At 34.0% G+C, this 14,804-nt stretch overlaps 1 protein-coding gene across 1 annotated transcript; it reads right to left on the reverse strand.

The window, feature by feature from the left end:
- Nucleotides 1-13,392: 13,392 nt before the first annotated feature.
- On the reverse strand, nt 13,393-14,226 carry LOC149214821 (uncharacterized). The gene is made up of 3 exons (XM_089389513.1): nt 14,214-14,226; nt 13,998-14,059; nt 13,393-13,911 (listed from the first exon to the last, which is right to left on the reverse strand). The coding sequence occupies exons 1-3, from the start codon at nt 14,224-14,226 to the stop codon at nt 13,393-13,395; spliced, it is 594 nt and encodes a 197-aa protein (XP_089245639.1).
- Nucleotides 14,227-14,804: the final 578 nt, after the last annotated feature.

A 14,804-nucleotide genomic window follows, 5' to 3' on the forward strand; every position in this document is an offset into this window, starting at 1 on the left:
ACATCGTTGTATCGGATGATTCGCATCAAATGTCTCTTCACCATGCTTGAATTTTAATTTGCAAGACTTCACCTTTTGTTGCTATGCCATAAATTGATTGAATCTTAATGGCTTAGAGGCATGCATTGGAAACTATCGTATCAGAGATTGCAATGGCAAATTGCCGATTAAGAACATGCGATGAGAATATGTGCAATGAAATGAAGCGATCACATCATTAAGAAATGTTCTATTAGGGATCGGGGACAGTTATGTCACAAATTGCATATCGCACACCTTATCTTGCGATTTATATTTTGCACATCGCGCATCGCAGATTCAGAATAATGATATGGCCATAAATAAAACTGCAAGGAAGCGATTGCAATATCGTCGATGCGATAAATGACATAACTAATCAGCGATCGGCAATCTTAAGCACCCGATGTAACACAATATATTTCTTGTGATGCCGATATGCGATGAAGAGCGGACCCGATAACTTTTAAAATGGAATTTTAATAACATATCGGATCCGAGACATCGACCCTTTTAAAGTTGCGCTCCTACAATTATTGCGATTGAGCGGATGCGATATTTTATGAATTTGATTTGAATTTCATATCGGGTCCGGAATTATGTGTTTATCGCAATATCGGTAAAGTCGATTATCGGAGATCGGCGATTCATGTTCATGGAAGTATACTTCACTTGGAAAGCTCTGATATGCGAAATGCGATATGGCATATGAGTAAGATAATACATCGGAGGTATTTTATGAACAATTTGTTATCAAAAGAAATGCTAAGAACTACTTCCGATGAAATCTTATGATGCGAATGGTCTTATGATATTCCTTGAAATTTCAATTGTGTTTTCTAAGTGAATAAAAGCAAAATAAAAAATGCTTAAATTCTAATGCATCAGAAATAAAATTTCCCTGAGCCTATTGCAAATTTAAATTGGGTTTGCTACTTACTTCAAGTTTTGAAAACAAATGAAAACCTGCAAATAAAACAAAACAAAAATAAAAAATAAACTAAGGAAAATATGAACTAATAATGGATGAGAATAAACTTGTAAATCCGTACCTGAAAGGAATTTGTCTGTAAATTTTACCTTATGAATCTTCAAATTCTTCCTTCGATTTATCAAAATTTTGACTTTGTTCAAAATCATCTCATCATTTATTCTAAATCTAAGTGTGCAATCAGCCTAACTAAAATCTGTTTATTTATGTCCAGGGAATATAAAATTTATCAGAAATAAATATGAAACTATGCTTCCCTTTCGAAGTGAAACAACAATTTATTACCTCTGCTCATTCCGAATTAATCTTTGAGAAAAAATCTGTATTGTTATAGTGACTGTTCAATAATGCCTTTAGTAAATAAACATGATGCGTTTTACAGCATCAGATAATAAACTAAAGATTAGAATGTGATTAAGCCACTAATTATAGAAAAATATCACAACAGATTTAAATGTGTGCACTCGGCAAAATGGGCATCCTTAAGATCAGCTTTTGGCAAATTCCGAGGAAGATAATATGAAATTCATATGATTACCGTGACAGGTTGGACTGACTAATAATGATTGAATTAGAATTAGGCTTATTATAGTCAATCACACATCTCATGGGATAATGGGATCATGAAGCTTTTATATCCTCAAATCCTCACCATATAAATTTCAAAAGAAAATCTTACAAAGAAATCTGGAAATAAAGAAAAGTGGCTTTGAGGCAATCGATGCCAAGTGCAACCTCAATTGAATTTAATCAAGACATTATTCAAAATAAGCAGAGTAGAGGTATTGATGCAAGAAATTTTAAAAAGGAAAGCAAGAATTAAAACTTTCTGATAAGGAGAAAATATTTTCACTGAACATGTATGAGAATGGCTAATTGCTTTGTTTTATTTTTAATCTACAGAACTGTTAAAAATAAATTATCTATACAAAACAAACTAAATAAATTAATTCTACTCCTATTCTAACCATATACATGAAAATCACTAGGTATAGTCATATTTCCAGTGTAGCCATTTTCTCATTTTTATTCCCGCGTTTATGTACAGTTCAAATGTTAGTAATAAAAATACAGATTTGACTCAACTAAGGAAAATAAATATGAAATCAAAATGTGCAGTTATTGTTAGGAACTTAATTAAAATCTCTCTCTCCTGAAATTTCCTGTCCAATTAACCACCAATTGGATCATAAAAATCTGGATGGATTTCTATTAAGGATTGAGAAATGTTCAAAGGAAGAGATAACAGGCCAGATTGTGAAGATGAGCTTTTAGATTCTTTGACCTGAAAAAAATTGTTAGTGTAATGTACAAATTTTAAATCATTGACAATTTTCCTTGAAGGAAAAATTTCCAAACAATTTTCAAACGAGTCAATGAAAAATGGATGGAAGCCTTTCAAATAAAATGGCAATTTATTAATTGAATTGAATTGCTGGCCAGATTGCAAAAATACATTCTCTTGTTGACATTGCCTTTGAAAAGATAGAAGCTTTTGATGAAACATTATTATTGATATAAATTGGAATATTAATATCTTTCGATGCTGATGATTATAATATGAAACTTGAATTTCCCAATTGGGCAATGCATCAATTGAGTGTTTGATAGTAAGGTATTCAATATGCCAGCAAAAAGTGTGGAAAATTTGAAAAATTAAATCTGATTTTATACAAAATAAGTGGGGAAATAAAAATAAAATGAAATTACTATTTTTACAACTAATGTTACAGCACATTTGGGATTGTTTTGAAATGATTTCATTTTCACAAGGAATGGCCAGAATTAAGAAATTTGGGTAATTTCAAATTCCAACTTGTGAAATAGAAAATGAATTATGATTATGAATAGGAATGGGAGTTTGATCCTCATATGAATCATAAATTGGAATGATTTCTTGAATGGTGAAATCATGAAGATAATTTGCTGCTCTAAAATGAGGATTAGTTGGGATAATTCCTAAATTAAAGCGTTCCTCATCCTCAGATGTTATTTGAATTTTATCATGAGGATTCTTTTGAGAATAATAGAAATCAACATCTTCAATGTCAGAGTAATCATCATAAATGACCTCACAAGTTTGTCTGGAATTCCCTTCGATTTCATCCGATATACCAAAACAAGGAGGAACAAAAATCTCATGTTCATTAGTGGTAAAAGAATGATCATTAATTGCTTCTCTATCTTGATAAAAACTTAAAGGTAATTTATTTAAATCATCCTCTTTAATTTCTGAAATATCATTAATACTAGGAGGAAAAATATTACCATTATTGAAAATATCAGGATAAAGGGAAAAATGTGAACCTGAAACAATGCATTTAAAACTATCTCTGTTTGAGAGCTCTTGTGCATTATGCTCATTGTAAATTTCAGATTGCAGATCATTCCTTTGCGTGCATATGCTTTCCTGAAGAATGCTGCTTTGCTTCTCTGATTTTGGCATTTGCTCATCATGGAGAAATTCAGAAATTTGTACAACAGTTTGCATTTTATTTACTTTGATTGCTTCTTGTACTTGATGATTTGCGATTTGATTTTCCGAATTTACTTTGAAGTAGCTTTCAGATTTCAAGGCAGCTTTTTCTCCAAAATTGCTGTTGTTGTCTTCTTGCATTTGATTAGAAATATTTTCTAAGCTTTGTGAAACCACTTCATCACAATTTATTTGCACATCCAAATTGGGATTCTCATTTATATTAGAAGGGGATGGAACAAAGCTCGAATTAATTTCATATGGATTGGGAATGGTTGGAAGAGAACAAATATATTCAAACCAATCTAATGATTCTTCTTCCGTAGGTTTATCTTCGTCTTTAAATCTTAAGCAATTCAAATGAAATCGCATATTAAAATCATTAACAAACTCATTTTAAAACCTTCGTAGATATTCAATTTCTTCACATACCTGTTCATAATCATAGTCGTCAAATTTACAAATGAAAATTGTAACAAATTGATCCCAGCTGTGGATTGAAGCAACTGGAAGAGTTCTACACCAGCTTCTAGCTTTTGCCGCAAATGTGAGAGTAAAAATTCTACATAAAATGCCTTCATCAATCCCTTGAAAATCATATTTTAAAATATTTTGAAGAAACCGAAAGATATGGTTAAAAACAGAAGAATTTCCCTTACCATTCAATTTTACCTGAGACAAGAGTTTTACCACTTCGGGTGGAGTATTGGAGGATGCACGTCCATGAATACAACTCCAAATTGGAAGTTTGAGAGGAGGCATCGCAATAAATAAAATATTAAAAATTGAAAAGACTCCAATAGACAAAAAATCTCAGGCCCTTCTTCTAGTGCCAAAAATGTTAATGCCTCAAAAATCGCTGCAACAACATTAGGGGATAACCACCCGGTCCGGACCTTAATGCAGCTCCTTTTCCGTTTGGTGTGGTGGCTCCGACTGGTTTAACTAGGTCCAGTTACCTTCTCCCTATTGCTATTGGTTTATAATGTATCTTTAACTTCCAATAGACAGGGATATCAGATCACTTCTTCTTGCTGATCAGGCAAGAGAATGACCCTTAAGCTGATTTGGGTTCAGCCAAGCCACAACTAAAATTTTGCCTCTTTGAGGAGAGGACTTAAAAGAATGTAGAATTTACTCTAAATGCAAGCTTATTCTATGATGCAAGCAAAAGAAACTAATCTAAATCCTATCTTAATTAGGCAGATATAGATCTAACCCAACTAAGAGCAAGATAATTAAAGTATTGGGATTTAGATATGTCTTGTTTATAATGAATATCAAGTTAATGAAGTAGTTCAATTAACTGATATTATGGATATCAAAACACACCCTATTGAGACCTTTTAACTGAAATAATAAATGAACAACACTCAGGAAGTAGTTCACATAAATGATATTGATTATCAAATCAGCAAATCCAATAACTAAACAATAATATGTGGAAATAGTTCACAACATATTACCACTCAATAAATCAATTTTAATAAGGCAGATTTCTGAGTAAATAGTTACTCAGAAATCAGAAATTAATCCATAAGAACAGAGATACATGATAACAACATTGAGACAAACTACCCATATTGACAATAATGCACAAACATGAATAAAATGACACATTCCTGTTACCATAAAAATGAAACTGACATTTAAAACAGTAGTATTAAAAATACCAATTTATTGTATCCATTTCTATGATCTTGGTCTCCAACAGTCCTTTACATTGCTTGAACTTCTGCCTTCAAAGCTAAAGTCACAATAGTGAAAACTCTGCCCTTCATACATAATTCAAGATACAAAGGAAAAATCCTCAATAATCCCCAGATCTGAGATTTTCTCTCCTCTTTCCTACAACTCTAAATTCCTATTACAGTAGTGCTTTTAGAAGTCTAGCATTGCAGAGGAGAGCCGCCACTTATTACATTCTGCAATCTATTACTTATACTATCTGTGAAGGAATTCTTGAGAGGAAAGTTTGGTGAAGAGAAATATGCCAAATCCAATTGCTGGAGCATTCTCATTGATTGAGATCCTTTTCTCCATATTTCTTCCACTGTTTTCCTGCAAAAAGAAATCAAAATAAATTAAAATGCAACAATAAAATCAACATGGCATTGCTGGCATTTAAATCAAATCCAATCAAATTCTATAAAATATAAATTCTTTATTGATGCCTGGGATGATTTAATTGGCCAAGAATATCATTGACGAGTGAATCTGCAATTAGAAGAGGCCTGGACCAATGAAAATAAAACTCAGAAAAATGATTTTGTTTTCAAAATTCGGAGCTTGATCTTCTGCCTGATTTTTGAACTAATAAATGACCAAATCTTTCAATGAAATCTCCTCAGAAATATTTTCCTTGATTTTCTCTTTCCAATGAGCTGTCCTGGACCTCATTTGGCCAAGTATAACTCAATCTATGAGCTTTCAAAGTTGATGGATCAAATCTGGCATGAATCTGGAAATTCTGTTGCTGGGCTAAAAAATCAAAATTCTCATTAAAAATTAAATCCTAAATTAGAATTCTAATTAATTCTAAATTAATTGTTAATTATAAACTAAACTAATTATTAATAACCTATTTATTAATCTAACTAACTGATATCTAATTAGTGATTTATAAACAAATTTAATTTAATTAAAAAAACTAATCAATATTAATCTAAATGATATTTAAATCTTAATTAAATTAATAAAATATTACATATTATTAATTAATTTAATTAATACAAACATACAACATATCAATATATAAACTAATATTAAAAATATACTAACCTACACTATTTTTTATTTATTCCACTCATATGTATGAGTGATTTTAGAAATTCAAACGAATATAAAACCTAAAGCATGCCTTTTGTTTTAATGCCCCATGCCTCATGCTATATTGCCGATCGGGGGAAGTAAGGGTATCGGGGTTCTTAAATATGTTACAATGTCAAAGTCCCCTTGTTTTAATGCCCCATGCCTCATGCTATATCGCCGATCGGGGGAAGTAAGGGTATCGGGGTTCTTAAATATGTTACAATGTCAAAGTCCCCGATGCGATATCGCATCGGGGCATCGGGGGGCATGGTATGTATTAAAATAGTTATGCTTTAATACCCCTTTGCTTAATGCAACATAGCTTGGCTTATCGGATCGGGGAATGAGGGTATGGGTCTAAACATGTTACAATGCCAAAGTCCCCGATGCGATATCGGCAATCGGCGTCGGGAAGGTATGAGTCCAGTAGGGTTTTAGAAACATGTCATTTGAAAGCTCCCGATGCGATTAAAACTTCCGATGCGATTAATTTTTTTTTTTATTTTTTATATATTAAATTTTAATTTAATTAAATTAATTATATTTTAAATAATAATTAATTTAATTAATTTAAGATTTAATATTAAAGATTAATTTTTTATTTTGGTTTATTTTTTTTTCTAGTTAAGACTAACCTAAGTACCCCCGGGGGATTTGAACGGGTGACCTATCGCAAGGAGTGCCTTAACAACGCACCCATTCACCGTCAATCCAAAGCCCCGTGGGCTATTTTGGTTTATTTTATAAACTACAACTATTTTTAATAAAATGAAAAATAAATTATAGCCACTTTTGAAATTATGATTTTTCGAGATTAATAATTTATTAGAGTAAATTACTAAAATCCGATTGCTTCATGATTTGGCTATATGGAAAAATGTTAGTAAAAACTCACTATGGTTTAATATTTAAACTGAATGCATTATTGAACTAATTTATTTACAAAATGCAATATTGTACATTTTACGCATCTTTTTAACCCAGGCTACATAAATAATCAGACATTCAAAGGAGTGCCATTTTCAAACCAGTTGACCAAATGAGGCGAAACAAGCGTCAATGTGAAGCTTATAGACAATCGATTCTAACAAAGCAATCAAAACAAGAATCCAAAGAGAACTAAAAATTAACAAAAGCGTAGGGCAATCATCTAAAATAAAAATCCAAAAAGGTGTTTAGTGAAATTTTTTATAGAAAGGGTCCCCATTATTCGAAGTGGACGCATCAATAATGGGGGGGTTGTGTTTTTACCACAACAGTACGTTAGAGAATGAAAGACAGAGTTATTAAAAAGGCACCTGGACGCAGTTGGATTGAGGTTAATAAGAAGGTGCATGCTTTTCTTGTAGGTGATTGGTTGCACGCAAATGTAGAAGATTATATGAAGTTTGAGAACCTATTATGGGGGACAAAAGTGGCAAAGTATGTTCCAAATATGATATTTGCATATGATAGTAAAAAGGTGTTGGAACTGCAAATTCATTGCCACCACAAAAAGTGAGAAGCAATTTCTCTTTTAATAGAGCCAGTGAGATTTTTGGCCAGTGTTTCCTTTCCCACAACGATTTCCATTTAAGCTTCGGTTGAAGTTGGTCATGGAGAGCAATGTAGATATAAGCTTCCTCTATATTGAAGTGCCCAGTTGGGTTTTCCCCCATCTAATCTTGTCCTCTGAGGTGTCGTAGAGAATTTTTCTTTTCTGGAGTTCACTCGAAAGCTCTTGCCACACCTGAGGGTTGATTGGGGGATCCCACTCTTTCTCATCTATCCATTCTCTCCACCGTTCACTTCTAGTGCTGGGTTTCTAATAATGGAAAACCATGCTTTTGCCACTCTTTTTCATTCCGTTCTTGATCTGTCTGAATTGATCCCTATCAAGGTTTGTCCTTTGTTGTTATGCATCTTCCCAAAAAAGGGCCTATTTCCCATAACGTAGAAACTATGTTTATGGATAATTGCTTGGTTTTCCCATGCTTGATTCCATATGAACGAACCAAGATGGCAAAAAGGTTATTAAAGAACTTCAAAAATATAAATCTGACTTTGTTATTGTCAAATTAGATTTTCCATTCAAAATAAAAAAATTCAAGGATTGTTGAAAGTAATCAAATCCTTTCTGCGATCTTTAGAAACCTGAAAATCAAGTTGTCTAACACTGTCCATATAGTTAACAATTTTAATATGATGTGATAGTTATCAGATCTTATGTTTTACAAGATACCAAAAGTTTCATGACAGGATTAAGAAAGTGCATCATATATGGCTTCTATTTATATTTCAACCATTCTTCTCATAATAAGGAATGAAAACAATTAAGAGAGAGAAAAGCAAGAAGAATCAAGGGCAACTCTAATTTTGCTGTTCATTCTCAAACTATTTGTGAGAAAGTGAAACTAATGGTGAACAAAAACCATAAGCATTATGGGTAACACAATTTCTTCCATCATGATCTAAGCGATATAAATATTAACACCACAAGCATGATTAATGATAAAATCGTTTCAATGATAGTCCAAGCCATAGAAAGTTAATTACTATTTCAGAAAGACATAAATAGGTACTTCATTCATGCAATGATTGCATAGGAAACGCTATCTCACCAGCTTATTACACATGCAAGATTGTATTGCAATCATTAAATATTACAAACTAGTAAACCATCTTATTTCAGATGCTTAGAGATCATTCTAACCTCCCTCAAAATTCAGTTTATAGCAAAAAACTTACCTTTAAGAAATATGACAGATATGAAAAACATATACATTATGATTGCTGAACATGATGACGATATTCAGCTAGAGCCCATATGGGGAAGATATTATGATAGGCAGCATAACCCATCACAAAGCACCCGCAACCTACACCCCTAAGTTCCTGTAAGTGAATAAAAACAATCAAATTGATGTCAGAATTAAAAAATACTTCTAGCATGACTAATGTCTTTAGTATCCAGTCTCAACAGCAGTGGGATCAAATACAGACATTTTCATCATAGCAAACCTAGGCTTGGAAGATGTTATATAGGGTTGGAGGAATAAGCTTATCCTTTTCCCCTCATAGATATATATATATATATATATATATATATATATATATATGGGGTATTGATTTAGCATAAACATAATTATATTTATATTTATTAACATGAAAATGATTACAGCACGCCATGTATGATGTGAATTAACAATTTCAAATTTCCAAAAATTTCTATCATATTCAACACTCTCTCTCTAATAATTGTGTATCGTATTTAAAACATTACTAGTCGAATATTGTGTTTAGAACTTTGGTCCATCATATCCAAAAATATTTTGCAACCCATTCATAAACATATGCCATTTAGCAAGAACGAATACCTATCTTTCAAGGGTGGCAGGTGAGGGGGATTATCCTCAATCCCAGAGTAGATATGGTGGCTTTATATGTGTGGGGCCTAGAACATTACATCAACAACTAGGTAGGGGCCTACTGCGAGGCATCCTCATAGCCAAGGAAGAGGAGATTAGATCTTTGAACATAGTTGGGAATTCTATGGTCATCATTAGAGCCATGATTGGCAAAGTGACTCTAATGGACAAGTAGTTGGCAATCAACATTACAGGGACTAAAAGGGAGACAAGCTCTTTCTGGAAATCTCCTCCTTCCATGTTAAGGGGAGCCTCAATTTAATTGTGATTAATGGGCTAATATAACCACGATTTTAGAGCTTAGTGTAGTCTTGGAAAATAGGGGTATCATCGCCTATTTTATTCCTTGTGTATCCCCTTGGATTGGCATTTAAACCCATCAACATCAAATATCACATGAGCAAGCAATGAAAGCATCATTATCCTTGCTTGGATATGGGAGCTCAAAGGATGCATTTTAATACTAGCAGCATGTGAGCATTTACCCATGCTCCAAAATTGGAAGAGCTTAGAGTTATAGTGTGTATTCCCTGTGGGATTTTAGAGAGCAGGTGATTACATTGGACATCCTGGCAGCCTTGATCTGACAAGTATCACATCTCTAGTATGTTTAAATATTCTCATTGGGCTATTTGTTGGCACCAATTGCATGGTCTGTGTATTGGATTTGTGTCTAGGAATTTGGCTCTAGAGGAAGGTGTTGCCTCAAGTGTTGGTTGTGTTACCATATCTATTAATCTTCCCTATAAGTCTAAGAGCTCAAGAACTGTTAGTCTAATTCTTGGAGTTATCTAGTGGCTGATAATTTGTGTCAAAGTTGGGTTTAGGGCAAATTGGATCAGAACTCTAGCTAAAATCGGTAGATATATCTTAGGTTTTATTCACCCATTTCCTCTGTTTTTGGGATTATTGTTAAGGTTACTTTTCCTTCTTTCACAAATATGCCAAGCCATTCCAGTGATGCCACATTGTGGACAATATGCATCTGTGAAGCTAGACTTAACGAGCTTAGCCTTCAAATGTAAACCTTGACAGACCACCAACCAAGACAAGAGCCCAGATTGCCACACTGCGTTTAAATGCACAATCCATCTCCTTTCTTCATCATTTGCACTTTTTCATTCAAATTTGTAATTCATTCAGTTTTTAAAAAGACATTAACGCTCTTATTTGTTAATAAACTGAAATCCTTAGATGAAAAAATAAATCATAATTTGCAGCTCACTGGAAAGCCTTGTAGTGTTAATGGTTTTTTTACTTCATTTACATCCTTCAGATCTTAAAGGTGTGCAAAGTAGCCTTGTAGCTCACTAGAAAGCCTTGTAGTGTTAATGATTTTTTTACTTCATTTACATCCTTCAGATCTTGTTTGTGAATAACTCTCTGTCTAATTTTCTGCGGCAGCTCATGGCTCTTCTGCTTTTACGACATGCACTTTCCATAACTAGTTCTGGAGGAGATGAGGATACAACAACTTTTTTCACTGTAAGGACTCATTTTAAGGACTGGTTGATTTTGATTTGAAAATGCATGTTTTATTCTCTTCAATTTCCTCTCCACAATTATTATTATTTCCTTCTTATATACCTCTGCACTCGAATTAACCATGGGATTCTTCTGTTTAAACTCAAACAACTTTTCATTCTTCGAGCTGTTGGATTTCTCTTGCCATGTTACATCATGGCTCATGCATTGAGTATTATACAACGAAGAAGACAGAGACAGGTAAACTACTATATGGATGTATATCATGATAAAAGCTTTATGAGATTTGGAGGGAATCTGTTAAATGTCAAACTTTATTAGGATAAGTTGGGTAAATTTGATTGGGAGTTTGGTATAAACTATAATTAATAGCTAGGATAAAGAATATTATTTGAAGCTTTTAAAAGTCATTACGTTTGTCAGCATCTCCTTTCTATGATCAATGTGGTCTTTAATTATTTACTTTTTATGTTGCAGGCAACAATGGCAGCAGCTGAAATGGCTCTTCCTCTTCAAGGACAGGCTGATGTAGCAAATCATGAACATGTAATCAATGTGCAATAAGAGTTGGTTGTACCAGTCTTCAGTTACTTTGATAGAGGTATTCATATCCTTTGCCATCCGCCACATAATTTCGAACAGTTTGTGAGATGGCATTTCTCAAGAAGTACGAAATGGAGATGGTTTGGAGTATCAAAAAATGTAAAAATAAGAATTGCAATAAATATTGATCAGTTGATTGCAACCAATAAATTCTCAACTTATAACCTGGAGTATTATAACATGCAAAATATGCTATTCAAGGTTTAGGTTTGAAATTGCACGATCCTCAACATTCGACATCTGGGCATACAATTTGACCTGTCTAAGAAGAGGACTATCATTGGAGGGCCTTCCTTGTCCCTATAATGTCAAATGGCCTTGTATGTATTTAATCAGAAGGTCTTCATCAACATGTAAGATGAAAATGCCAAGCTTTTGCTTTGTATATATTTGTTTCAAAGGAACTCCTGGCTAGTTTCTGTTCTGTATGTTATTGTTTATTTATAATTGTATGTTATTGAAAGAAGCCATATATGGAATGCCTCGCGGAATTTTGTTACCTTTTTGGATGGACTAATAATTGATGAGTGCCCTTTTTTATGATGACATTGCAATAAATCAAATATTAAAATGAAATAGGGTCAGCATACATATCTTGTATTTTATGTATAAGTGGCCCTTATATTACCCCATTGTTTTAAAGATTTTGTATATGTTTTCTTCTAACATGAACAAAATTACTAATCCACTTTTCTCTTAAAATAGAATAAAGGTAACATACCTAATGCCCCAACATATTTCCTGGGCAATATACAATGAGATGAAACTATATCTTAGTATCTCTTACTAGATCTCAAGTCCCTGGGGTTTATAAATCACCTCTCCGCTGAAAGGGTTCCTTTTTGTTTATGTTATCGCTCATGGCTATATGCATCTGGATGACCTCTGGCCCTGAACATTGTATCTGATTTATCTGGAAAAAAGTCTCTCTCTTCCTAGGCTCCCGTTTGAGCGTGGTGCCCTTTTCCCCTTTTCACCCTTGCTTTCCCAGAGCAAGTATTATTGTTAGATGGTTCATTTTCTTTTTGTACATCAGCCACTGTTTAGTCTGCCACTTCTATCAAGAGATGTTGCCCTTTAACATCCTTCCACCATGTAGATTGCATTTTGATCTTCCTTTCACGAGGATTCTTATTCAATGCACCCTCTTGCATTTGAAGGTTTATTTATTTATTTATTTTTATTTATTTATTTTTTTTTTATTTTTTATTTTTTTTTTCAGGACGAAAAAGCATGATGTATTTATATAAGAAATATAAACAAGCCTGAAAGTACATTCATTTAGAGTCTCCGACTCGTAGTCCATATAGTGCTATTCCCTCCACATATGAAGAAAATAAGAAGGACATATAGATCATATAGGTCTGACATTGTAAATCATGGAGGAATAAAACCAAGAAGAGCAGGATATTTCCAAGAAATCAGCTGATAAAACAAGCTGACAGCCATAATCAAAACTCTTAAAAAGACATTGAAGAGCCATAGAAGATAAAACCTGCAACCACAAAAAGAAACTAAGAGACAGTATCATATGAAAATAAAACTGATAGATAGAAAGGCCGGATAGATATGCCGATGAGATCATAATGACCAAAAGCGATCTAGAAGTCTGGAGGAGCAAAATCCTGAATAGAAAAGAGATTCCCTCCATCAACCACCTGCAAAGACCATAGACCTGGAACCTCCTGTAGACCTTCTTTAGATAGATCATCTGCTTGTTGGTTGAGAGCCCTGTTTATGTGATGAATAGAACCTCCCGCCATTCTATTCCACAGGAATCGGATCCTGTCTAACCACCCAACAAGCTGGGGCTTTAGAATTTTATTTTTCCCAAGGACATAATCTACCAGAACTCTCGAGTCTCCAAAAATTGAGACACTCTGAAGGTTGAGAAAGAGACAGAAGCTTAGAAGGCCAGCGAGGGCCATAACCTCAGCTTTACTGTTGGAGCCCCGTCCGCCATTCCAGTGAATAAGATAATGATTGTTTTCATTTGCAATAATGAGCACCCCACAGCCACAAATGCCGTCCTGTTCAGCACCATCAAAGAAGGCTTTTGGCATCAAAGATAGCTCCTGAGGGGGCTCATTGCAAACATGTTTCGTAGGCTTGGGAGGCTTCTGCGGGATCGATTCATGGAGGAGAGTGATATTGGAATAAATGTCCAGAAAAGGAGAAGATTTTCCATTGAAAATGAAATTGTTACGCCATTTCCATATGAACCAGATGGCAATAATGAAAACAGTTCTCCAAGATTCCTTTTGTTTACTGCACCATAAAAAAGCTTCACTGATAGACGCATGGAGCATATGTTGGATTCCAAATAAATCCGCCAGGGATTTCTAGAGCTGTTGAGATGAGGAGCGGGTGAGAAAAAGGTGGAAGTTATTTTCCTTTGCAGACTTGCAAATGGGGCATATACCTGGCCCTGCCATCCACGCTTTCTTAAATTTTCCCACGAGAGATTTCTATTATGAAAGCACAACCAGGAAAATAAAATCATTTTGGGTGGGCATCCAGATTTCCATAAAATGAGAGGAAAGGAAGGGCTAAGAGAGTCTTTCTTTAAACCACATAGATTTTGGTATATGTCTTTAACACGAACAAAGTTTATCCCTCTAGAGAACCCCCATATAAGATTGTCATTATCTGCTGTCCGAAAAATCCCATAGTTCCTGAGACGAGTTCTGATGCATTCTCATTGTAGATCAAGTTCATCTTGGATGCCCAGGCATCCAGCTTCCTTCCAGATAGGAATCAGACCCTGCCAACCTTTAATTAAGCTATCCCAATAAAATAAACCCTTTCTGTGGAAGAAAGACAACAGAGATTTAGGAACATCGATTATCTCGGCACCATTCAGGAATGGATCTTTCCCAATGAGAATCTTTTTGCCCGATTGGAAGCGCCAGACTAAGTTCTCCAGGAAATAACTTACGATCTTGCGAAGGCTTAGCCATATAGGAGAGCCCGAAGGAGAGCCGATCCTTCCTTTCCTGAACCAGAAGGATAT

Source organism: Pinus tabuliformis, chromosome 1_1, assembly GCF_031772625.1.
Source record: "Pinus tabuliformis cultivar Carrire ecotype Pingquan chromosome 1_1, CPIR1, whole genome shotgun sequence".
Taxonomy (NCBI): Eukaryota; Viridiplantae; Streptophyta; class Pinopsida; order Pinales; family Pinaceae; genus Pinus; species Pinus tabuliformis.

Coding starts and splice junctions, on each gene's coding strand:
- LOC149214821 (XM_089389513.1), bottom strand. Junction 13,912..13,997: donor CTGGTTCATATGGAAATGGC/GTAACAATTTCA, acceptor TCGATCCCGCAG/AAGCCTCCCAAGCCTACGAA.